At 47.8% G+C, this 26849-nt stretch overlaps 1 protein-coding gene across 3 annotated transcripts in view; it reads left to right on the top strand.

The window, feature by feature from the left end:
- The window catches only part of ATG7 (autophagy related 7), a 351798-nt gene that overhangs the window by 104194 nt on the left and 220755 nt on the right, over positions 1-26849 (top strand). For all 3 annotated transcript variants that reach the window (XM_033925732.1, XM_033925731.1, XM_033925733.1), the window contains exons 14-15: positions 9573-9767; positions 25045-25245. In XM_033925732.1, coding sequence (XP_033781623.1) covers positions 9573-9767; positions 25045-25245 — 396 coding nt within the window. The remainder of the gene's footprint in view (positions 1-9572; positions 9768-25044; positions 25246-26849) is intronic.

Below are 26849 nucleotides of genomic sequence, written 5' to 3'. Positions count from 1 at the left end.
TCTGAACGCTATAGAGGAAGTTCCTCTAGATCAGAGAGGGCAGGGATTCTACTCCCGTTATTTTCTAGTCCCCAAAAAGACAGGAGATCTAAGACCCATTCTAGATCTTCGCGATCTCAACAAATGCTTGGTAAAAGAGAAATTCAAAATGCTTTCTCTGGCCACTCTTTACCCTCTTCTCAATCAAGGCGACTGGCTATGTTCCCTTGATCTCAAAGAAGCTTACACTCATATACCGGTCAATCTGGCCTCCAGACAGTACCTACGCTTCATGATCAATCGTTGTCATTACCAATACAAGGTGCTTCCCTTCGGTCTTGCCTCCTCTCCAAGAGTGTTCACCAAATGTCTGATTGTGGTGGCTGCCTTTCTACGATCTCACAACCTTCAGGTCTTTCCTTACCTGGACGACTGGTTAATCAAGGCCAATTCATCTCAGACTGTTCTCCTGGCCACCAACCAAACCATCAGGTTTCTTCAACTTCTGGGGTTCGAGATCAATCTACCCAAATCTCATCTCATCCCCACTCAGAGACTTCAATTCATCGGAGCTGTCTTGGACACAGTCCTCATGAGAGCGTTCCTGCCATCCAACCGTCTTCAAACGCTTCGATATCTGTGTCAGCAGGTGCTTCTACAACTTTCCATCTCTGCCAAGCAAATGATGATACTCTTGGGTCACATGGCCTCCACAGTTCATGTCACACCCTTCGCACGTCTTCACCTGCGCACTCCTCAATGGACCCTAGCTACTCAGTGGTCCCAAGCGATGGATCCTTGCTCACGTCACATATCTGTCACATCATCTCTTCGTCAGTCTCTACAATGGTGGTTGATATCCTCAAATCTCTCCAGAGGTCTTCTGCTCCATCTACCTCCTCATCAATTAGTCATCACCACCGACGCCTCCCCTTATGCCTGGGGAGCTCATTTGAACGAGTTCCAAACTCAAGGCCTTTGGACAGCCCAGGAAAAGAAGCATCACATCAATTTCCTGAACTCAGAGCGATGTTTTATGCCCTCAAGGCCTTCCAACATCTTCTCTTTCCTCAAGTTCTCCTGCTGTGCACAGACAATCAAGTTGCGATGTACTACATCAACAAGCAGGGTGGGACGGGCTCTCGCCTCTTGTGCCAGGAAGCCCAGAAGATCTGGACTTGGGCCATAAATCACCATCTATTCCTGAAAGCTATCTACATTCAGGGAGAAAAGAATTCCTTAGCGGACAAGCTCAGCAGAATTCTCCAGCCTCACGAGTGGACACTCGATCCTTTCACTCTACAGTCTATCTTCGCTCAATGGGGCACTCCTCAGATAGACCTCTTTGCAGCTCCTCACAATCACCAGCTGCCCCTATTCTGCTCCAGACAGTACTCTCCTCACCGTCTGGCAGCGGATGCATTTCACCTCGACTGGTCCAATCTGATCCTGTACGCTTTCCCTCCTCTGCCTCTCATGTTGAGAACCTTGTTCAAGCTCAAGAGGGAACGAGCCACCATGATTCTGATTGCTCCGAGGTGGCCCAGGCAACATTGGTTCTCCCTTCTACTTCAACTCAGTTCCAGGGAACCTTTTCTTCTTCCACTGTTTCCTTCTCTGCTTACACAGCATCAGGAGACCCTTCTACATCCCAACCTCCAGTCTCTGCACCTGACAGCTTGGAATCTCTCGGGCTGACCTCTCATGATACTCTTTTGTCTCAGCCTGTTCGTTCCATTCTAGATGCCTCCAGGAAACCAGCCACTCTGCAATGTTACCATCAGAAGTGGACACGATTTACTTCCTGGTGTCTTCTTCATCATCTTGATCCCACTTCCCTGGCAGTGGAGACATTGTTGGATTATTTGCTTTCTTTGTCTGACTCTGGCCTTAAGTCTTCTTCCATCAGAGTGCCATTGCTGCTTTTCATGAGCCGGTCCATGGAAAACTTCTCTCAGCTCATCCCCTGGTGTCCAGGTTCATGCGGGGTCTTTTCAATGTGAAACTACCTCTTAAAGCCCCTCCTGTTATCTGGGATCTCAATGTGGTTCTTTCCGCCTTAATGAAGCCTCCATTTGAACCTTTGACTACCACTCCTTTCAAGTTTCTCACTTGGAAGGTACTTTTCCTTATTGCTCTTACCTCTGCAAGGAGGGTCAGTGAGCTACATGCACTAGTTGCAGATCCACCTTTTACGGTCTTTCATCATGACAAGGTGGTTCTGCGTACACATCCAAAGTTTCTCCCTAAGGTTGTCTCTGAATTCCATCTCAACCAATCCATTGTTCTGCCTGTCTTCTTTCCGAAACCTCATTCTCATTCTGGGGAACAGGCTCTACATACTTTGGATTGTAAGAGGGCTCTAGCTTACTATCTAGAGCGTACGAAACCCCACAAATCAGTTCCCCAACTCTTTCTGTCCTTTGATCTGAATAATTTGGGACGTCCTGTTTCTAAACGTACGTTGTCTAATTGGCTGGCAGCGTGCATTTCATTCTGTTATGCTCAGACCGGACTGACACTGGAAGGTTCTGTCACGGCCCATAGAGTCCAAGCTATGGCAGCATCTGTAGCTTTCCTCCGTTCCACTCCTATTAAGGAAATCTGCAAGGCTGCCACTTGGTCCTCAGTTCGTACTTTTACATCTCATTATTGTCTGGATGCATTCTCCAGACGGGATGGACACTTCGGCCAATCTGTTTTGCAAAATTTGTTTTCCTAATGGCCAACCTTCCCTCCATCCCTCTTTTTGTTAGCTTGGAGGTCACCCATCAGTCAAGAATATGCTGCCTGCTTGTCCTGGGATAAAGCACAGTTACTTACCGTAACAGGTGTTATCCAGGGACAGCAGGCAGATATTCTTGCGTCCCTCCCACCTCCCCAGGTTGGCTTCTTAGCTGGCTTATCCTAACTGGGGACCGCGCGCCTCTGTCGGGCGGGAAGGCACTCGCGCGTGCGCGGTGCGGCCTAGCAGAACTTTCCAAGTTCTTAGAGTGCAATCACTCTAAAATTGTCCTTACCGGGGCTCCGTCGGTGCCGTCACCCATCAGTCAAGAATATCTGCCTGCTGTCCCTGGATAACACCTGTTACGGTAAGTAACTGTGCTACCTGAGCATAGTATAGCGATACACCTTGTCCAGTTTCTGTCTTGACTAGCTTATAAGCTCTTTTGAGCAGGGACTGTCTCTTCTATGTTTTGATGTACAGCATTGCATATGTCTAGTAGCACTATAAAAATTAGTGGTAGTATACTGGTGGTGCTTTGTCAGTAAAGCTTAATATCAATGTGTAATATCAAGTATGAAAATGTGTAGTGGCATAATATTGCTTATATTAATTACCAGATGATAATCAAACTAAGCCATCATATAAAGTAAATTAAACTGAAATGAAAGAGACCACTGTTGTCAAATATAATTTAACTAATTTACTGTGTGCAGTCTGCTCACTTTTCCTTCACATTCAAACTGAAAGTTTTTAGCATGAATTTATTGCAGTATTGTGAAGTGTAGGGTTTAGTTCAGTGTTTAAAATTTTTGTATATTTATTTAAAAGTGATATCTTGCTCATCCCTGGAAATAAGCAATCGGAAGTAGATCTATTTTTTGGAAGTTCCAGGTAGTTGTTACCGGAACTTGCTGCGATCTGAACAGCAGATTATCCATATACTAAGAATGTTGAATATTATTTATACTATTTTTGGAAAGGGCTTGATAATATTACAAGTAATTGTGCCTACTTCATTCAAGCTCTATGGCAGGGGTGGCAGTCCCTCCTTGAGGGCTGCAATCCAGTTGGGTTTTCAGGATTTCCCCAATGAATATGCATGAGATCTATTAGCATACAATGAAAGCAGTGCATGCAACTGGATCTCATGCATATTCATTGGGGAAATCCTGAAGACCCAACTGGCTTGCGGCCCTCAAGGAGGGACTTTAAGACCTCTGGCCTAGATTCACTAAAATTTCAGATCCTGTTATGATGATCGCAAACCCAGTGTGGGTTTGTGATCGTTCCCCGATCCAATATCTAAACTGCGACCGATCTGATCCACCCATGCAAATGAGGGAAATGGCATGCAAAAGTAGCAAGCCATCGATTCACGAAGCAGAAGAAGAAACACCGATTGGGTTTGCGTATCCGAATTAAAGCGACTACTGAGGACCAGTTGCTTTACTATCCTTGCCGACTCTCCTGTCCTGAAATCTCAGTATCGAGGTTACAACCTCATATAAAACCACCATCAAAATGAAAAAAGCCTGCGCCCCCCCCCCCCTCTCAATGAAAAAGGCAGGAGGGATGCCAAATCCCTCCTGCCCTCGGTGCTCTCCCCTCCCCCCAAATATGACAGGAGATATGCCGATTCTCTCTTGCCCTCGGGCCCGGATCCTTAAATAAAAAACTTCCCTGCCGCAACCCACCCCATCCCTGCCTGTGCGAATATGGCAGGAGCGATGCCAACTCCTTCCTGACATTACAACCACACTGCCATCAGCTGGGCCCGGCCTGGGCCTACCCCTATCCTTAAAATGTTGGGTGCAGAAGCAGTGCTCAGTCCCTCCTGCTTCAGGCCTCTGATGCCAAATGTGGGCCTTAGGCCCCATCCTGATGTGTCATGTGATGCACAGGGCGGGGACTGATTCATTGGTTCACGTGCCTTGGGCTCCTCCCTTTGGAGGGGCCTGAGGTGCCTGAGCCAATCAGGGACTGCTTTAGGGAGGAATCTGCAATGGCCAATCAGGGACTTCCTTACACTCCTCCCTAAGGAAGTCGCTGATTGGCTCAGGTGCCTCATACCCATCCCAAGGGAGCAGGAGAGGTGCTCAGTTCCTCCTCCTCCAGGCCTCCTGCGAAAGTGAGCCTTAGGTCCCACCCTGGTGCGTCATGTGATGCATGGGGAGGGGCCTAAGGCCCTGATTTGTTCAGGCGCCTCCCTTGGGAGGGGCCTGAGCCAATCAGGAACTTCTTTAGACTGCTCCCTGAGGAAGTCCCTGATTGGCTGCGATGGAGGGGGAGCAGTGGGCCCCCCCCGGCTGTGATGGAGGGGGAGCAGTGGGCCTCCCCCGGCTGCGATGGAGGGGGAGCAGTGGGCCTCCCCCGGCTGCGATGGAGGGGGAGCAGTGGGCCCCCCCGGCTGCGATGGAGGGGGAGCAGTGGCCCCCCCGGCTGCGATGGAGGGGGAGCAGTGGGCCCCCCCGGCTGCGATGGAGGGGGAGCAGTGGGCCGCCTCCCCGGCTGCGATGGAGGGGGAGCAGTGGGACCCCCCCGGCTGCGATGGAGGGGAAGCAGTGGGCCCCCCCCAGCTGCGATGGAGGGGGAGCAGTGGGCCCCCCCCCCCCCGGCTGCGATGGGAAGAGGGAGTTGGCATGTCTCTTGCTATATTCACGCGGGAGCCCGGCAGGCAGGGTCGGGGAAGTTTTTCTTTTCTGGGAGGAGCTGTGCCCAATGGCAGGAGAGAGTTGCTATCTCTTCTGCCATATTTTGGGGGAACGCCGATGGCAGGAGGGAGTCGGCATCCCTCCTGCCTTTTTCTTTGGGGGTGGGGGGGCAGCGGGTCCGCGTTTGTGTGTGGGGGGCGTTTTTTTCTTTTTTAAATTAAATTTGCCAGATATTTGCATGTGTAATACATGCAAAATATCTGGCCCAATAGAAAAAAAGCCGCTGATAGTAGTGACAGGAGGCTGCTTCTCCTGTCACTGTTGTCAGGGTTGCCCCGACTCAATCGCTCACTAAGTGATTGAGTTGGGGGGATTTGCATGCAAATGATGTGCACCTCCATGCAAAAAAGGTAGTGAATATATTGCTGTTTCAAAAAGGCCTGTAATCGGCTAACAGCAATTGAAATGCTACCTTTAGTGAATCTGGGCCATTGTCACTGATATTGGCACTAACTAGCCATCTTGGAACTGGACAGGAGGGGACGTTTTGTGGGTGGAGTCGGAGAGGAGCTGGCAATTATGTGGTTGCTGGCAATAGTCACAATCCTCTTATCACTTCCCCCCACATTTCTGCTCTGAATTGGAAATCCCTCAGCATTTAGAAAATCCACCCCTCCTCGGGATCTTCCCAGAACTCTCTCTCAATCATGGGACTTACCCTGGGGAAATCCCTGGGTATTCATTTTCAAATAAAAGAGTAAAAAATCTCAAAAGCACAACAAAGTGATAGATGGATGGTTTTCTTACAAAGACGTTTGTTGTGATTTTTTAAAACTCGGAATTGGGACTTTTAACTCCACAGTTCATCTAAATCTGGACTTTTTCAGTGATAATGGAACAGAAACAGAGGTCCAGGGCAAAAAAAATACTTTTTTTTTGTCTAGATCTGTTTTAGCCGCTACTAAGTCAGACAAAGGTGCCCTAATTAAACAGCTCACCACGGGGAAATTAAGGTATGACCCCTTCTTAACCCCCCCTCCCAGTGGTCTCTGAAACCCCTCCTACTTCCAAAAGAAGTGACAGTAGCAATATATACTAGGCTCTATGATAGCTCTACATATTCCTAAGAAAACGTCAAGCAAATGGATAGAGTAGCCTAGACTTCAGTGGAATGGAGAGTAAACAACAGTACTCAGGTTCGATTACATTACATTAGTATTTCTGTATTGCTAATATGCCCCAGGAGGAGTTCAATGTGATTTACAATTTAGAAGGGCCTGGCCATATCCAGGGATTATATTATTTTATTAGGGTTCATGACACAAATAATTTGGTTTGTGTTTGTGTAGGCGTATGATTATGGCATATGGTTTGGCTATATAGTGCTCCCCTGCGAATTCGAAGTCCCAGTCATTCACTGTATTTTCCGACCGCGAAGGGGAGGCAGGAGAGGGCAGCCGGAGCGCTGGCAAGTGAAGGAAATCATTCGCTGTATGCTCTGACCGCCTCTTCCTGTACTAAAGTCGGGCCTCACCAATCAGGAGTTCCGGATGCTAGGAAGGAAGCTGAAGATCAGAACGCTGAGGGTAGCATTCTTGGAGATCCTGCCGGTACCCAGGGCCGATGAGAAGAGGCAGATGGAGCTGCAAGCAGTCAATGCATGGATGAGGCACTGGTGTGAAGAAGAAGGATTCCACTTCGTGCGCAACTGGACGACATTCTGGGGAAAGAGCAAACTGTTCAGGAAGGATGGACTCCACCTCAGCAGAGACTGAATGAGGCTACTTGCAAGCAACATCAAGAGAGAAATTGAGACGTTTTTAAACTAGGAAGAAGGGGAAAGCCGACAGTCGACAGAGAGTCAATGGTTCGGGAACCGGTATACCCAGAGGATACCGTGCAGGAAGATAGCGGGGAAGGCTCACCAGATCATAGACAAGACAGAAATCCTGATGGATTGAAAGGGACACAAGAAGGAAGGAAATGCAAGAAAGTGACAGGCCACAAACTCAAGTGTATGTACATGAACGCAAGGAGTCTGAGGAATAAGATGGGTGAATTAGAAGGTATGGCACAAAAAGATAACTTTGACATCATCGGCATCATGGAAACATGGTGGAATGAGGAAAACATCTGGGACACTGTGCTGCCAGGTTACAAGCTATACCGCAGAGACAGAGTAGGTCAAAAAGGTGGAAGCGTTGCCCTATACGTCAAAGAGGGAATTGAGTCTATTGGAGAGAACACACCGGAAACGAAGAATAAGTTAGAGTCTCTATGGGTGAAAATTCCGGGACCCCCAGGGCAGTCCAAAGAAATTGATGGAGAGATGACGGATGAGATTAAACGCAACTGCAAGGAAAGCAACGCAGTTATCATGGGTGACCACAATCAAGGAGAGTTGCATCTGTACAAATGAGATCCATTATAGGAAAATGTACTTTTTTATTTTTATTTTTTTTGAATAAGGTTTCTTAACATGACATACCGCCCCTCCAAGTGCAGCTATAGAAGTTAGATATTCTCAGATATAATCTTCAAGTCAAGAAAAGCCCCCTGGGCTCCTTTTACTAAGCTGTGTTAGGGCTTTAATGCGTGGAATAGCGCCCGCTACATTGCCGCACGCGCCAGCATTGAGCTGGCGTTGGTTCTAGCCGCGTAGCGCGTGGTAATTTCCTGTGTGCGCTAAAAACGCTAGGGAACCTTAGTAAAAGGAGCCCTTTGTTTATTCTGGGTTAAACCTATTTTACCCCACATATTTTACCATGCTTTTACAAAGATAGGCCAGTAGAAATTTTGCCCCCAGAAAGGTTTTTTTTTTCATTATTGAGTTTGTCTTGTTATATCTGGGTACATTCAAATATTTTATTCCATAAAAGAGTAGCTGAGTATTACAGAATAATTTCATTACAGCCTTTAAATCCTGTTCAAAGACAAATGAGATTAATGACAGCCCAAAAGATGATTCCAATATTTCAGATATATTTAATGGACCATTTTTTGTTTCTTGAACCTCTGTCCCTTGAATCCCCTCCAAAATTTTATTTTATTCATAGGAATATAGTAAATCCTGAGTCAAAGGAGGAATGGTCTCGGGGGGGAGGGGGTGGTGTTGGTTAATTTCAGTATTTTAAACAGGTATTTTTTTTCAGAGCATCTAGAAGTGATGTTTCCAGGGCCTTAGGAAAGTTCAGGAGATTAACATTGTCTATATTTCTTTGCAACACCATTTTATCTTTAACAAGTTGTCAAGACTTGTAAAGATTTCACTTCTTCCTTAACATTGCAGATTTGAGTAGAAAGTTCTGCCTTAGTTCCTTCTAGAGTCTTAGATAAGGAATGAATATCACTTACAAACAATAAGGAATGAACATCACTTACAAACGTGAATATTTCCTATGTATATTTAACAACTACCTTTCCATCTTTTGATGATTTAATCTCTTTGGGCCCAACTGTTTTCTCCAAATTGAGGAATGGTTTGTTTTAAGCTTCTCTTCTGTCTGCAATAGTTCCTGAAAGATACTGTCTCATAAGTTGCAGTGTAAAAATGATACACTCTAGTTGCTTATGTTGAATCTAACAAAGTGCAAGCCACACTTAGCTGTTGCTTCATGGAAGACAGGCTTGATAATGTGGTACAAGTGAAAACTTCCTCTCCAAACAGGCGACGAAGGCCTACGTTTCATGATTGCAAAATCATTTCTTCAGACTCTCAGTATTAGTAAACTGCAGAGCCCTGAAGAAATGATTTTGCAATCATGAAACGTAGGCCTTCGTCGCCCGTTTGGAGAGGAAGTTTTCACTTGTACCACATTATCAAGCCTGTCTGCCATGAAGCAACAGATAAGTGTGGCTTGCACTTTGTTAGTGTGGCTTGCACTTTGTTAGTGTGGCTTGCACTTTCCTATTGTAACCCACTTGCATCCCAAGTACTGACAAAATATATCTTTACTGTAACTTGTATCCCATGTACTGACAAAATGAATCTTTATTGTAAACCGTTTCTATCCCATGTACTGTCAAATGTATCTTTATTGTAAACCGCTTCGAACTTCATGGTATAGCGGTATATAAGAAATAAATTATTATTATTATTTGCAGTTTCTAAGAGGTGTTTTTCCTAAATATCTTCCTTTTATCTTAATTGATGATCTTCAGATACCATATCTATATGCTGAATTTTAAATTTTCTTTCTTTTTTCTCCCCTTAGAATGCTCATGGATTAAATCTGAGTATTCCCATGCCAGGTCACCCAGTGAATTTTTCTGAAGCCACCATGGAACAGGCTCAAATGGATGTAGAACAGCTGGAAAATCTCATTTCTTCTCATGATGTTGTTTTCCTGTTAATGGATACCAGAGAAAGTCGATGGCTTCCTTCTGTCATTGCAGCTAGCCAGAGAAAGGTACTTGAATATCAACATACTTTCATTATCATCCTGCTAGAGCAGTAGAGAATGAGGGGTTAAGTACCCCTTTAAAGAGATGTAAGATTTGAAGATTCCCAATGATATCAGTATAACAGGTAGTGCGGACAGGAATATTTCCAGTATTTCTCTGCCTTCAGAGAGTGCAGATTTTCAAAAGTGGAAATAAGGAAGAAGTAGGGAATTACAGGCCGGTAAGTCTGTCTTTTGTGGTAAGCAAATTAATGGAAACACTTTTAAAACAGAATGATGAAGTTTCTGGAATTTGGTGCATTACAGGACTGGAGCCAACATGAATTCACTAGAGTTAGGTATTGTCAAACAAATCTGATCAATTTCTTTGACAGGGTGACCAAAGAAATACATAGAAAGAGTATGTTTGATGTGGCATATTTAGATTTTAGTAAAGTATTTGACAGTGTTCCACACAGCCATCTAATAAACTGAGTGCCCTCGGGATGGGCCCCAAAATGACGGGCTGGGTCAGGAACTGGTTGAGTGGAAGGCGAAAGAGGATAGTGATCAATGGAGATCGCTCTGAGGAAAGGGATGCTACCAGTGGTGTGCCTCAAGGTTCTGTTCTTGAGCCTGTTCTTTTTAACATTTGTATAAGCTATATTGCTGAAGGGCTGTCAAGTAAGATTTGCCTTTTTGAGGATAATGCCAAATTCTTTAGCACTCTCCAGACCAGTAGAGGTTAACTTTACGAATGGGTATATATCTAATCATGACCAGCAGGTGGAGACTGAAAACAAAACTTTGGGACAGTATATACTATCCTCCCTTCTCTATTTCCCTCAGTCTTCTTTCAGTCTCCAGCAGGTGTTGAGTGATCTGTACCCATCTCTCTTGGTAGGGCTGTTGGAATTTGTTTAGGGGTTTATTGTCCCTGTTTTTGGCCGGACGGAGCTTGGTCGGGCCCTGTTTGGGGGTCCGTCCGACCTCGGGGGTGTCAAACCCGGCGGGTCACGAGCGGGGTCCCTCCCCCCACTTCCTCCACCTCCCCACATTTTTTTAGAGGAGCCTCAGCAGTAAGCCTTGCCCCCTAAGTCAAGCAAGGCATATTGCTTCGAGAGCCTGTGGAGTCTGTTCTGTAAAAAAAAAAAAAAAAAAATCCTGAGGTAGTGCTGGTCTGAAGGGTTGTTTCCCTTTAAGAAAACTGTATTTTACTGTATTTTTTCATGTAACCAGCACTTTTTTATAGCTAGGTCGCGTCTGGAGCAATTGTGCCCTTCTCCGGGGGAGTAGGCCACAATTTTAGTCCAGCCGCGAGGCACTCGCGGCCGGCCTGAACTCGGCGGTTTGGGTCGGTGAGGTGGTGGAGCTCCGTCGGCAGCGGCTGCAGGCGCCCAGAGCTCCCCGCCGATGGTGCCTCGCGAGTCGGCTTGGAGCAGTGGGGAAGCCCGGTCTTCCACAACCGCCCACGGAGGGATTCCCCGAAGGATTCCCTCTCAGCTGATTTTTTGACAGCTGATGCCGACTTGCCTGTCTTAGCGGCTGGGACTGTTCAGTCTTCTCAGCCGCTACAGGCCATGGAGGGAGCATTTTTGGCGGGAACTTCGCCATTTTCTTTGTCTGGCCCCTCCATTTTGTCTGCAACCTCAGGTGACCTTCCCCCTGTATGGCGAACACAGGGGCAGGTTTCAGCATGGACCCCTGCTGGGGCAGGGAGTCCCTGGGGACCCCCAGGGGTTTTTTGCCCCCAATTTATTTTCTTTCTTTGTGCGGACTTTTGGGGGTCCCACGTGCGCCTGGGGGGTTTCGGGGGGGGTTTCCCTCCGCGCCCCCTATGGCTTTGCCTCCCTCTTTTCGTTTGGCGTCCCCTCTTCCTCCTCCCTCATCCAAGCGCCCGCGGGGGGGCTTGGATTGCGAATTGGTGGGCGGAGGAGCGTGTTGGCCTGGTTGAGGACCTGGCTGCTTTGGCGGGCTTCCAGGATCCTCTAGAGGGGACGCCTGTTGGCAGCGGGGCGGCGGGTTTCCCGTCTTCCAGAGCAGATGCGTCCGTGGTGCGCTTTTTTATTCAGAGGGATGAGCTTTTAGACCTGTGTAGCAGGTCTCCTTGGTGCTGCATTTTTGCAGTGGCGCCGCCGGAGACCCCGCGTATGGGGGCCCCTCTGCTTCAGGGGGTCTGTCCTGGTTCCCGCTCTTTTCCTGTGCGTCAGGATTTGCGGGATTTTGTGTTGGCGCAGTGGCCTATGGGCGCAGTTTCGTTTGGTGTGCGCCTTGGCTCTTGGGTATCCCGTCCCGGAGGGAGGTAGGGCTACCTTAATTTCGCCAATGGGGAACGCGGTGGTCTCGGCACTTCCTAAGCGGCATACCGTGCCTGTTATGGACGGTTCTGCTCTTAGGGTCTCGGAGGCGCGTGCGTTAGAGACTCTTCTTAAGTGTGATTTTGATGTCTCTGCCTTTGGGGTCCAGGCGGCTGTTTGTGGGGAGCTAGTCGCTCGCGCCGTGTTTCGGTGGGCTGAGCGTGTCCTGGATCGGGAGTCTGATGACTGGTCTCTAGTGGATCAGGAGGTAGCGAAGATTGCGATGGCTGCCTCGTTCCTCTCAGATGCTCTTTATGACTTGGTGCGGATTTCGGCTAAGTCTATGGCATGGCCGCGCGGCGTATTTTGTGGCTGCGCGCTTGGGCGGCGGATTCTGCGTCCAAAGCTAAGTTTACTAAAGTTCCCTTTAGGGGGTCTTTTTGTTTGGAGAGGAATTAGATGAGTTGATTCAGACTCTGACGGACTCGAAGGTGCCCCGTCTGCCTGAGGACCGTGCCCGCCCTGCGTCTAGGTGTGGGGCTGCCCGGGGGCGTTTGCGGGAATTTCGCAAGTATCGCCCGGGGCGTGGGGCTGCTTCTTTCCCGGCTCAGGGTTTTTCCCGGGGTCGGTTCTTCCAGCGCATGCAGCCCTTTCGGGGGGCCCGTCGGGGGGCAGGGAATCCCTCCGCCGGTTCCCCCGCTTCCCGTCCTGCGCAATGACTCCTTGCCGGCGCCCCCTTTGGTTCCGGTGGGGGCCCGGCTGCGCAAATTTTTCCCCAAATGGGCCGAGATCGCGTCCGATCAGTGGGTCCTTGAGGTGGTGCGGGACGGTTACGCTCTGGAGTTTACCCGCTCTCTGCCGGACCTTTTCCTCGCTTCTCCATGTCAGACTCCATGGAAGACGCAGGCTTTTCGTCAGACCCTTCAGCGTTTGCTAGATCTCGAGGCAGTGGTGCCGGTGTCCCCTACGGAGTGGGGCACCGGCAGGTACTCCATTTACTTTGTGGTGGCCATAAAGGAGGGGACCTTTCGGCCCATCCTGGATGTCTCTCGATCTGACGGAGGCCTACTTGCAGGTTCCAATTCGGGCCTCTCATCAGCACTTCCTTCGCTTTGCGATCTTGGGGCGGCACTTTCAGTTCTGTGCGCTTCCCTTTGGTCTGGCCACGGCTCCTCGGACGTTCACCACGGTAATGGTGGTCGTCGCGGCAGCCTTGCGGTCGGTGGGCATCCTGGTTCTCCCCTACCTGGACGACTGGTTGATTCGGGCAAAGTCGTTGCAGGAGAGCTCCCGGGTTACGGCTCGGGTGGTGGAGTTTCTCCGGTCGCTGGGCTGGGTGGTCAACCTTTCCAAGAGTCGGTTGGTCCCGGCTCAGCGTCTGGAGTGCCTTGGGGTTATGTTCGACATCTCCTTGGGGAAGGTCTTCCTTCCAGAGGCCCGGGTGAGCAAATTGCAATCTCAGATTCGCCTGCTTTTGGCGTCCCGGGGTCCTCGGGCGCGAGATTTCCTCCAAGTCCTGGGGTCAATGGCGGCGTCCCTGGACGTGGTGAGGTGGGCGCGGGCCCACATGCGTCCTCTTCAGTATGCTCTGCTCCGGAGGTGGTCTCCCCGGAGGCAAGATTTGGATGTTCCGGTTCCCCTGCGAGGCTTGGCGCGCTGCAGTCTGCGCTGGTGGCTCCGGACCCCTCACCTGGTTCAGGGGGTGGGTCTGGATCTCCCGCAGTGGACGGTGCTCCTTACGGATGCGAGTCTCCTCGGTTGGGGGGCTCAGTTTATGGGCCACTCAGCTCGGGGCACCTGGTCCGCGGAGGAGGCCTCCTGGTCGATCAACGGGTTGGAGACCAGAGCGGTCAGGCTGGCGCTGTTAGCTTTCCACTCCCTTTTGCTGGGCAAGTCGGTCAGAGTCCTGTCGGACAATGCCACGGCGGTGGCTTATGTCAATCGTCAGGGGGGCACCAAGAGCACTCCTGTGGCGCAGGAGGCGGCTCGGCTCATGGTTTGGGCGGAGTCCCATCTTCTGGACCTCTCGGCTTCTCATATAGCCGGGGTAGAAAATGTTCAGGCAGACTTCCTCAGTCGTCACTTCCTGGATCCAGGAGAGTGGTTTCTCGGCGCCGGAGCGTTTCGGTTGATAGTGCAAGATTGGGGGCAGCCCCTGATGGACCTGATGGCCACGAGTGGCAACGCCAAAGTGCCCCGCTTCTTCAGTCGTCGCAGGGAAGGGCTGGCCGAGGGTCTGGATGCTCTGGTCCAGCCGTGGCCAACGGAGGGGCTGTTGTATGTGTTCCCTCCTTGGCCGCTGGTGGGCAGAGTGCTTCTTCGCATTGTTCACCATCCGGGTTTGGTGGTGCTGGTGGCTCCGGATTGGCCTCGACGTCCGTGGTATGCGGATCTGGTGAGGCACCTGGTGGCGGTTCCTCTTCCTCTGCCTCTCTCGGACGACCTTCTGATGCAGGGTCCCATTCCCATGTTCGACCCGTCTCTCTTCTGTCTTACGGCGTGGCTCTTGAAAGGGGTCGCCTTAGCAAGAAGGGATATTCAGACAAGGTGATCGCTACACTGTTGGGGTCCCGGAGGCTTTCTACCTCTCGGGCTTATGTGCGGGTTTGGCGTCTCTTTGAGGAATGGTGTCGGGCGCGGGGAGTGACCTCTTTTCGCGCTTCTCTGCCTAACATTCTAGAGTTCTTGCAGGATGGCCTGGATAGAGGCCTGGCTTGGTCTTCTCTCCGGGTTCATCTTGCGGCCCTGTTGACCTTTCGAGGGTTGGTGTCAGGTCAGCGTTTATCGGCTCTTCCTGATGTGATTCGGTTTCTGCGGGCGGCCACGTTGCTTAGGCCTCCCCTACGGCCCTCGGTTCCCTCTTGGGATCTTAATCTGGTTCTCTCTGTTTTGGTGCGCCCGCCTTTCGAGCCCTTGGACGACTGTTCTTTGAAGGACCTTACTTTGAAGGCGGTCTTTTTGGTGGCCATTACTTCTGCTAGGCGTATTTCTGAGCTGCAGGCTTTCTCTTGTAGGGCTCCCTTCTTGGAGTTGTCTAGGGAGCGGGTCGTCTTGCGGCCTGTTCCTTCCTTTCTGCCGAAGGTTGTTTCTCCTTTTCATGTCAATCAATCGGTGGTTCTCCCGGTCTTGGGTGGTCGGGAGGGCTCTTCTGAGCAACGGCAGCTGCGCAAGTTGGATGTCGGTCGGGTCCTTCGCTCTGATGTGCAGCGGACCCAGGAATTCCGGAAGTCCGATCATCTCTTTGTCCTCCTGGCTGGTCCTCGTCGGGGAGCTGGCGCTTCTAAGGCTACTATTGCGCGCTGGATCAAGGAGACGATTGCTTCCGCTTATCTTCTGAAACAGCAGCCTGTTCCGGAGTTTCTCAAGGCTCTTTCCACTCGGGGTCAGGCGGCTTCTTGGGCTGAGTCGTCGCTCGTGCCTCCGGTGGATATTTGTAAGGCTGCGGTTTGGTCCTCCTTGTATTCTTTTGTTAGACATTATCGGGTAGATGTTCAGGCGCGTCGGGACGCGGTGTTCGGTGAGCGTGTTCTGGTATCGGCCCTTCGGGGGTCCCGCCCGTGAGAGGGACTGCTTTGGTACGTCCCATTCGTAAAGTTAACCTCTACTGGTCTGGAGAGTGCTAAAGAAGGAGAAATTAGGTTCTTACCTGCTAATTTACTTTCTTTTAGCTTCTCCAGACCAGTAGAGGTCCCCACCCTGTCTGTTGTTGTTGTTGTTGTTGGGGCTGTTTTCGCGGGCAGTTTTTGTTTTTTGCTGCGGGTTCTAGTATTTTTCTAGGGCCGGGGAGAATTAAAGAACAGCGGCTGTGGCTCGGCTGGCTTAGCTGGCGAGCTGTGGGGACATTTTCCTTCGGGTATTTCTCCTCTGCATTTTCCAACAGCATTTGGGTATGTTATTTGTTACTCCTGTTCGGAGTATTGTTTTCTTCCTGTTTTCCAGTTCTTGGTTCTGCTTGGCTATTCGGCAGACTGAGGGAAATAGAGAAGGGAGGATAGTATATACTGTCCCAAAGTTTTGTTTTCAGTCTCCACCTGCTGGTCATGATTAGATATATACCCATTCGTAAAGTTAACCTCTACTGGTCTGGAGAAGCTAAAAGAAAGTAAATTAGCAGGTAAGAACCTAATTTCTCCATCTTCAATAGAGTAGACACCCCAGATGGTGTGAATAACAGGAAGAAAGACCTAGCAAAGCTTGAAGAATGATCTGAAATTTGGTAGCTAAAATTTAATGCTAAGAAATGCAAGGTCATGCATTTGGGCTGCAAAACTCCGAGGGAACGGTACAGTTTAGGGGGTGAAGAACTTTATGTACATGACAGAAGGAGGAAGACTTGGGTATGATTGTATGTGATGATCTTAAGGTGGCCAAACAGGTTGAAGAGGTGACGGCCAAAGCTAGAAAGATGCTAGAGTACAAAGGGAGAAGTATGGCCAGTAGGAAAAGGGAGGTATTTGATGTCCCTGTATAAGATGGTGAGACCTCAGTTAGAATATTGTATTCAGTTCTAGAGACTGCACCTTCAAAAAGATATAAAAAGGATGGAGTCGGTCCAGAGGAAGGCTACTAAAATGGTGCATGGTCTTAGTCATAAGACGTATGAGGGACAGACTTAAAGATCTTAATATGTATACTTTAGAGGAAAGGCGGAAGAGGGGAGATATGATAGAAGCGTTTAAATAACTACGTAATATAAATGTGCATGAGGCAAATCTTTTTCATTTGAAAGGAAGCTCTGGAATGAGGGCATAGGATAAAGTTAAGAGGTGATAGGCTCAGGAGTAATCTAAGGAAATACTTTTTTACAGAAAGGGTGGTAGATGCGTGGAATAGCCTCCTGGTAGAGGTGCTGAAGAGAGACTGTGTCTGAATTCAAGAAAGCGTGGGATAGGCACATGGGATCTCTTAGAGAAAGGAGGAGATAGTGGATGGGCCATTATGTTTCTGTGATTGGTGCAGCAGATTGCTTTAAACAGGCCTTTCTCCTTAAGGTGAAGATCACAGCCCCATTCGCTTGTAAAGCACCCATGCCTAAGAAACTCCCTAACACCCTACTTGTTCTGTTTGTCTGATTAGATAGTCCCTGCTGAGTAGAGCTCACAATCTCTTGAATGTGTACATCTAACAGTGCTATAGAAATGATTAGTAATAGAATTGGTGTTCCCAAGGACTGGCCAATGAGCCTTCCTCTAGTCAAGTGCAGAGGTGTTTTTTCTTCTAGGACCCTAGGCTCTAACCCAGTGGCTTTCTTAAGCGACCTTGTTCAATGAGGTTGAGTAGTACTCTTTATTCTCTCAGCTTAGACTGGCTGTTTCAAGTTAAAAAAGAAAGCAAAGAGGTGGTGTTGGATACTGCATGGTAATCTAATTGAACAGGAAGGTACTGGGACAACCCTGTACTAGGCTCCTGGGATGCTTTTAATTTTTTCCCCCCGAGTCTTACTAGACCAGTCGAGGACCCACCTGGAAAACAACCAAGTCCTAGTAGCTCTTAGACTCGGGTTCCCTTTCCTGTTCATTATATACAGTATTCTGTATTTCTTTACTGTTCTGAATCCTGTATAAGGTTCCTTGAGTGATAATGGGTTTCACATGTATATAGGTTCTTTTAGTTTCACTTTGGCATTAACTTACTGGGAATATTCCTAGCTGTTATTAAAACAAAAAATTGATGAAAAAAACCTCCACAAATTATAATCAATGAATGGATGAACAACAAAAGTGGAGTGATAGAAATCTCAATTTCAAGAAATATCAGCAACATTCAATATACCTTATACCAGGTGTGCCCAACAGGTCGATCACAATCGACCGGTAGATCGTGAAGGCAACACGAGTCGATCTTGTTGCCTTCGCATTCTACTTGCTTCCCAAGAGCCAGACGGACCCAAAGCATCCTGTCGGTCCTTGCGCGCCTGGCAGCTCCTCTCACTACCTGCACGGAACGGCACCAGTCAGTCAGTCAACCTCCCTCCCCTCTCCCCATCCTACCTTCTCTTAGGGATTTCCAGGCCAGCCCTGGAGCTTTTCCCTCTGCCACGGGCCACCCCACTGGAAGTAGGAAGTTTCATCAAGTGGGGGGGGGGGACTGGGGGTCAGGAAGCGGCAGAGAGCGTGAGCTCCAGGGGGTTGGTCGCGAGTGGCCTCGGAGACGGCAGTGCAAATGGTGGGAGCGGGAGGAAGGACGGATTTGGGGTGCTGGGGGGGGGGAGAGAACCAATCGCATGCTTGTTTGCACACTTGTAGACGTTGATAACATCGGTCTGGCTTCAGCTTCATTAATGTCCCCAGGGGCAACCATCCTTGCAAATATATGCAGAAAACTCCTGTTCCTTGCAGCAGTTTGCAACAGGTAGTGTTTGTGACTCCTAGGGGGAGGAGGGGAGGTGGTGGTTCCCAATGGTGGCGGCGGTTTGGAGGCCTGTTCTCCAATGGCGGCAGTGGCTTGGGAGCAGACAGGGAGACAGAAAGAAGGGGGAGCAGGGAGACAAAGAAAGAAAGGGGGGACAGGAAGACAGAAAGAAAGGGGGCATGGAGAGAGAAAGATAGACAGAAAGAAAGACTGAAAGAAAGAAAGAAAGAAAGGGGAGGAAGGTAGGGAGAGAGGAAGAAAAAGTTGGTAGAGGGAATGAGGTCTGGAAGCATACAGCAGGCTGAAAGAAGGGAAGAAATATTGGATGCACAGTCAGAAGACTAAAGTGCAACCAGAGATTCATGAAATCACCAGACTACAAAGGTAGGAAAAATTATTTTATTTTCAATTTAGTGATCAAAATGTTTCTATTTTGAGAATTTATATCTGCTGTCTATATTTTGCACTATGGCCCCCTTTTACTAAACTGCAATAGTGATTTTTAGCGCGTCATGGTTTTGAGCGTCGAGAGCAACGCGGGGCATTCAGCGCAGCTCCCTCCACTAAAAATCGCTATCGCGATTTAGTAAAAAGGGAGGGGGGTATATTTGTCTATTTTTGTAGAGTTGTTACTGAGGTGACATTGCATAAAGTCATCTGCCTTGACCTCTTTGAAAAAAAACCCACAATATAAATGATAATTAACATTTTCTATGCATACAGTGTGCTTTGTGTTTTTAAAAAATTTTTTGTTGGTAGATCATTTTGACTTGGTAATTTTAAAAGTAGCTCGCAAGCCCAAAAAGTGTGGGCACCCCTGCCTTATACTATACATGCTGGCTGTGGATTTCTCCGAAGGAGGAAAAAAAGACCTCAGACTCCCTTCAAACAATTTCAGGTAACCAATGGTGGTCAATTGAATAGGATCTCTTTTTTTTTTTCTTTTTTTTTAATAATTCTTTATTGATTTTCCATACTTCAAAAGTGCAATACATGAATATAGTTAATATCAATTTAAACACATCCACTTACAATTATATATATAACCACTCATTTTCTCCCACCCCCTCACTCAGTGATTATACAATAAAACATAGCGACATTTATTTGCCCAGTAACCTTACCCTCTTCATATTAATAATATCTTCCCACCCTTCCTCCCACCCCAAGTGTAACTTCTCTAGGGTCAAATTAGGACAGAAATATCCCCCCACCCTATTTTGGATGTGTATGAAAGTAAACAAAACCTGACTTATAATCAGAGACCTGCTATAGAGAAGTAACATAAGATGCCAACGGACCCCAAACCAATTTAAAAAGAATACTTTGCCCCAGACTTTCTGCATTCATTTTCTCATATCCATAGCTGGAGCATAGATTAGCTCACCAGAAAAGGAAATTCAGACGATCATGGTTTTTCCAGTTTCGGGTTATCATCTGCATGGCTATCCCAGTCATTATAAGGAAAAGACGGCCTTTATATCTATCTAAGGGGGACTTAACATGTAATAATGTTCCGCATATGACCGCCTCATATGACCTGCTCTGCTAACCACAATATAGCTAAAAGAAGACCAAGGTCCAGGAGCAGAACTGCTGTGGCACCAGCATCACTAGCAAACTAGTGGAGAACTTGTGAGATGACACTCACCAGCTCCATGGCATCCTGCACATCTTCAGGCTCTGCAGTAATGTTATGAGCATTGACTTTCCTATCAAGAGGAGGGAAGGGCATTGATAGCTAGAATTTGCTGAACCCTGCATGGGAGTCAATGTTCTGACTCTGACTCTCATTTCACCCCTTACTGCAAGCCTCAAGCCAGTACCTGAGCTCCAACTCTCCTGTTGCATGGGAACTTGAAGGAAGAGACGGAAAGGGAAGAAGCAGACAGGAAGTGCAAGAAGAAATGGGAATGCAAAATAGATTGATGCAAACTTAAAGGGAGCATGAGGTGAGAAGCGCAAGAGTGGGGCAGAGAAAGAAGGGGAAGTGCAATGAGTGGAGGGTATAGGAGAAGGAGGAAAGACTATCCCCACATTCCCACACACAGCATCGTAGCCTAAACACAATCCAAAGTGGTTTATATTTTGTACCTGGTGTTATCCCAGGACAAGCAGGCAGCAAATTCTTGACTGATGGGTGACGGCACCGACGGAGCCCGGTACGGACAATTTTAGAGTGATTGCACTCTAAGAACTTTAGAAAGTTCTAGCTAGGCCGCACCGCGAGTGCCTTCCCGCCCGACGGAGGCGCGCGGTCCCCAGTTTCTTAGTTTCCGCGGAGCTAAGAAGATGCGTGTTTCCAACGGCTGTTGGAAATTTTTTTCAAGTATTTTCGCCTTCCCGCTCGCGCGTTTTTTCTCTTCGAATTTTTTCCTTTTCTTTTAATTTGTTCGTGTTAAAAAAAAAAAAAAAACTACTTTATTTCGTTTTTTTGCGGTCGGCCCAAGCGGGGCCTGTTGGCACCATCGAAGCCTCGGGCTTCGATTTTGCTACAGCCGTTTTTCCATTCATGCCCCCGTCACCGGGTTTTAAAAAGTGCCAGCGGTGTGCGCGCCCTATATCTCTTTCCGACCCACACAAGTGCCTACAGTGTCTGGGTCCGGACCACAGGGCTGAAACCTGCACCCGCTGTAGTTCTCTTCAAAAGAGAACTTTGAAAAACCGGCAAATACAACAGCGGATCTTGTTCGGTACCGCTATGGAAGTTCCTCCGGTATCGACGTTGGCAACTCCCTCCAAACCGACACCGACAGTTTCGGCACCGCAAACTACATCACCGGTGTCGCAACCAGTAGATAAGCCGGCTAAGAAGCCTTCCCCTACTGTCCTCGGGCCGCCAGTCGAACAAGCAGTGAGCCAAGTCCTGCAGACTGCGCGCCGGCCCCGTAAACGCTCCGCTCCCATCGAAGTCACTGCCTCATCATCGGCATCGACTTCTCCAGAGCGTCGAGCTGCACCGCAGGTACCGAGCAAGAAAAAAGCGGTACCGGTGCCATCGAGACCAACGTTGGATGAGCGTATTGCCTCTATCCTTCAGGCCCAACTTAAGGAGCAACTGCAACAATTGCTCCCGGCTCTATTGACTCCGACCCTTCCAGTGTCGGTACCCACTGAGCCTTCGGTGCCGATTGTCGATCAGCCTCTATTATTGGCATCGGCATTATCGGCACCGCAGAAATCTTTATCCATGCCTATTCTATCAGCAGAACCAAGGTCTCATCGACGCACTGTTCTTTCAGTTTCTGATCCGGTACCGGTCTCTGAAACCCATACCGCTGTGCAGTCACCAGGTACCGTATCGACCCGTTCGGGGAAATCGGTACGCAAGACAAAACATACCGAGACATCCACTCCACTCTCTCAGGGCCACCTTCAATCGGTACGGGACCCTGACTTGTGGGATGACTCCGATGATCCCCTCGGTACCGAGGAGGATTATTCGTCTGAAGAGGATGATCCATCGGTGCAGAATCCTGCTACTAAACCAGAGCACTCCTCCTTCACCAAATTCTTAAAGGAGATGTCAGACACTCTTTCTATTCCTCTAGAGTCTGACTCTAAAAAATCCAAGCATTTCTCGATGCTTTGGATTTTGACCAACCTCCCAAAGAGTTTTTAAAGTTGCCCCTCCATGACATCTTGAGGGAAACTTTCTATAAAAATTTGGAAACTCCTTTGACAATACCAGGAGCCCCGAGAAAACTAGAATCTCTTTATAAAGTGATTCCTATTCCAGGGTTTGACAAACACCAACTCCCCCATGAGTCTCTGCTGGTGGAATCGACCCTGAAGAAATCTGCAGGAGCTAGTGTTTATGCCTCTGTCCCTCCTGGCAGAGAGGGCAAGGCCATGGATAAATTTGGGAAACGCCTTTACCAAAATGCGATGTTGGCCAACCGTTCAGGTAACTACGCGTTCCACTTCTCTTTTTACCTAAAACATCTCATCCAACAGGTGACTTCTTTTCAAAAGTATATACCGGACCGTAAACTTCCTGCTTTTCAGCAATGCACCTCTAGCCTTTTGCAACTCAGAAAGTTTATGGTCCGTTCAATTTATGATACTTTTGAACTGACATCACAGGCCACTGCTATGTCTGTGGCAATGAGAAGGTTGGCATGGCTTCGAGTCTCAGACCTGGATGTAAACCACCAGGACCGACTTGCCAATGCGCCCTGCCTAGGGGCCCTACATCCAAGGGGAACAGAATTGCTTAGCAGACAATCTCAGCAGAATTCTTCAACCTCACGAATGGACTCTCGATCCATTGACCCTCCAGTCCATTTTTTCTCAATGGGGCACACCTCAAGTGGACCTTTTTGCAGCTCCCCACAACCATCAACTGCCCCTGTTTTGCTCCAGACTTTACTCTTCTCACCGTCTGGAACCCGATGCATTTCTCCTGGATTGGACCAATCTCTTCCTTTATGCATTCCCTCCTCTTCCGCTCATGCTGCGCACATTATTCAAACTCAAGAGGGAACAAGCCACCATGATTCTCATCGCTCCACGGTGGCCAAGACAGCATTGGTTCTCCCTTCTACTTCAACTCAGTTCCAGGGAGCCCATACCTCTTCCGCTGTTTCCTTCACTTCTTACACAGCATCAGCAAACTCTACTTCATCCCAGCTTGCAGTCTCTGCACCTGACAGCTTGGTTTCTCTCGGGCTGACTTCGGCTCACTCTCTCCTTTCTCAGCCTCTCCGTTCTATTATTGATGCCTCCAGGAAACCGGCTACTCTTCAATGTTACCAACAAAAGTGGTCTCGGTTTTCTTCCTGGTGCCTCTTGCATCACCATAATCCCATGTCTATAGCAGTAGGACTAGTGTTAGACTATCTTCTGTCCTTATCTGACTCTGGTCTTAAATCCTCTTCGATTAGAGTTCACCTTAGTGCTATTGCAGCTTTTCATGAGCCGGTTCATGGAAAACCCCTCTCAGCTCATCCCTTGGTTTCTAGGTTCATGAAGGGCCTTTTCAATGTGAAGCCACCTCTTAAGGCCCCTCCTGTTGTATGGGATCTTAATGTGGTTCTTTCTACGTTAATGAAACCTCCTTTCGAGCCTTTGGCCACAGCACATTTTAAATTTCTTACTTGGAAAGTGGTCTTTCTTATAGCTCTCACTTCTGCCAGGAGGGTCAGTGAGCTCCATGCACTGGTGGCTGATCCACCTTTCACTGTTTTTCACCATGATAAGGTCGTCCTCCGGACACATCCAAAATTCCTTCCTAAGGTTGTGTCTGAGTTTCATCTTAACCAATCCATTGTCCTACCTGTTTTTTTCCCAAAGCCTCATTCTCATTCAGGTGAACAGGCTTTGCATACCTTGGATTGTAAACGTGCTCTGGCTTACTACCTTGAACGCACCAAACCTCACAGATCATCTCCTCAACTGTTTTTATCCTTTGATCCTAACAAGTTGGGTCATCCTGTATCTAAACGCACCCTGTCCAATTGGCTTGCTGCTTGCGTTTCATTCGGTTATGCTCAGTCGGGCCTGACACTGGAAGGTTCTGTCACGGGCCATAAGATTAGAGCTATGGCAGCGTCTGTAGCTTTCCTCCGTTCCACTTCCCTTGAGGAAATCTGCAAGGCTGCTACTTGGTCCTCAGTTCATACCTTTACATCTCACTATTGTCTGGATGCATTCTCCAGACGGGATGGACACTTCGGCCAATCTGTTTTACAAAATTTATTTTCCTAATGGCCAACCTTCCCTCCATCCCTCTTTTTGTTAGCTTGGAGGTCACCCATCAGTCAAGAATATGCTGCCTGCTTGTCCTGGGATAAAGCACAGTTACTTACCGTAACAGGTGTTATCCAGGGACAGCAGGCAGATATTCTTGCGTCCCTCCCACCTCCCCGGGTTGGCTTCTTAGCTGGCTTATCCTAACTGGGGACCGCGCGCCTCCGTCGGGCGGGAAGGCACTCGCGCATGCGCGGTGCAGCCTAGCTAGAACTTTCTAAAGTTCTTAGAGTGCAATCACTCTAAAATTGTCCGTACCGGGCTCCGTCGGTGTCGTCACCCATCAGTCAAGAATATCTGCCTGCTGTCCCTGGATAACACCTGTTACGGTAAGTAACTGTGCTTAATGGAGGATTGAGTGACTTGGCCAGAGTCGCAAGGAGCTGCAGTAAGAGTTGAACCTAGTTCCCCAGGTTTTCAGGCCACTACACTAACTACTGGGCTTCTCCTCTACTTCTACAAATGAATAATAACGCAAAAAGTTTAAAAGACGTCAAAAAGTCCCTGAGTGGAAGAATCCTTCCTCTAAATCGAGATGAACCAGAAAGAGAACTACTCGCTGGCAAATGGAGGACGAGTTCTTGGATCTTTAGTTGCTTAACCCTTGCCTATATAACCAATCCCTTTTGATTTTTTTTTTGAGAACTCTAAGGAGTGGTTACCCGGTAAATTCCTGGCAACAGTTCAGGTGTGAACTATCCGGATAGCGGACACTGACTAAGAGCCTATCTCTTTATTGTAGTGGACATATTTAAAAATATACTAGCTGACGTTATTTTGAACCACTATAGTTCCAATTGCTGTGAATTAGCTCTTCATATTTTCTCCTATAAAACAAAAGTGCGTGCTGCATTATTCGTGTGAATAACTGTATATATGGTTTTGTGTTTTTTTGTGTATTACAGCTGGTTATCAATGCTGCCTTGGGATTCGACACATTTGTGGTAATGAGACATGGACTTAAGCTGAAACGGGAGGAGCCCAATCATTTATGTGCCTCTAATGTCTCTAACAATGTTGATCTCTTGAGTTCATCTCTCTTCTCCAATATCCCTGGATATAAACTTGGCTGCTACTTCTGTAATGATGTTGTGGCACCGGGGGATGTAAGTTGAACTTTGTGCAAACTGTTGTACTTCTTGTCCATCTCTGACATAATCTCTCCTAAATTTTAGTGGTAGCATTTGAAATTGTGATTTAGAGCTAAAATATTTTAGGAAAAACGTATTATATCTAAGATGTGTAATATAAAAATTAATATTAATTGCTTTCCACCTTAGAAACGCACTCTTTTTTTGTTTGTATTAAGACAGTGGCTTTCAAACTTGAGCAAGAAGTGAATCTGAGAAAAAAGATTATTGGAATATGTTGATACTACAGTAGTGGTTTAGTAGGGAATTCTATAAATGGTGCTGAAAATTCAGTGCTGGAAAAAAATCTGCACCATGTGTGATTCTATAACGGGTGCGTGCCCTTTATAAAATCACGGCGCAGATTCCTGAGCCTGACTCTGGGTTCCAGCATTTATGCCTGCTGGTACCCAAGTAAGGTGCGCTGTGTGTGCAACCTTTTAGAACACCAGTGGCCATGCCCCCCTAGTAGAGTTACGAGAGGCATTCAGTAATTTATCTACCTAAGGAGGAAAGAAAATAGTTTTCAAAGAAATGTGTTTTGTTTTTCGATTTAGTCCCCTGATAGCTCCTTACACATCATCTACTTTTCCTGCAATGACTTTAACCCCTTTGAAAAGAATTCTCTTTGACCTTCAAACCAGGACATGATAGCTTCCTTCATGTCTTCACTTGAAAACCACTCAGAACAGGAAATCCAAGGGAACCAGGTCAGGACTGTAGGGTGGATAATTCAGCTGCTGAAACCCACATTCTCAGATGGCTACCTGTGTTTGTCATAACATGTTCACTGGTACATTGTCATGAAGAAGCAGCATGCCCGCTATGAGTTTTTCTCATTTTTTCTCCATGATTAACTCCCGCAAGCAATCATTGTGTTGGCGTAAACCTCCACGGTTATGGTTGTCTTGTGTGGCATGAACTACAGAAGCAAAAGTCCTTCATCATCCCAGAAGACAGTCACCATGATTCTGCTAGCAGATTTTTCTGTCTTGAACTTTTTCTGGGGTGGGAGATGACTTGTGCTTCCACTGCATTGACTCCGTTTTAAATAATAATAATAATAATTTTATTCTTATATACCGCCAAAGCCAAAGACTCAGGTTCTCTGTGATAAACCCAAATCTCATCTCCAGTTACCAAATGATGAAAAAAATTCACTTGGTCTTCAAGGAGCATTTCCAAGTTCTCATGACAGCACTGGAACCTCATGGTCTTCTGACATGGCGTCAACATTCTTGGAACCCATCTTGCACTAATCTTAGACATGCCCAACTTTTTCATGAATTTTTTTCCAAATTGTACCTGCTGAGATGCCCATGTCTTCAGCTATTCGGGAAACCTTAATTCATATGTCTGACAAAATTAAATCCTCGACTTTCTTTAGCACTCTCCAGACCAGTAGAGGTTAATCTTTACGAATGGGTATATATCCAATCATGACCAGCAGGTGGAGACTGAAAACAAAACTGTGGGACAGTATATAATATACTCCCTTCTCTATTTACATCAGTCTTCTTTCAGTCTCCAGCAGGTGTTGAGTGATCTGTACCCATCTCCCTTGGTAGGGCTGTTGGAAT

This window comes from Geotrypetes seraphini, chromosome 17 (genome assembly GCF_902459505.1).
Source record: "Geotrypetes seraphini chromosome 17, aGeoSer1.1, whole genome shotgun sequence".
NCBI lineage: Eukaryota > Metazoa > Chordata > Amphibia > Gymnophiona > Dermophiidae > Geotrypetes > Geotrypetes seraphini.
The sequence above is the reverse complement of the archived record's forward strand: the minus strand, read 5'-3'. Positions and strand labels throughout refer to the sequence as shown.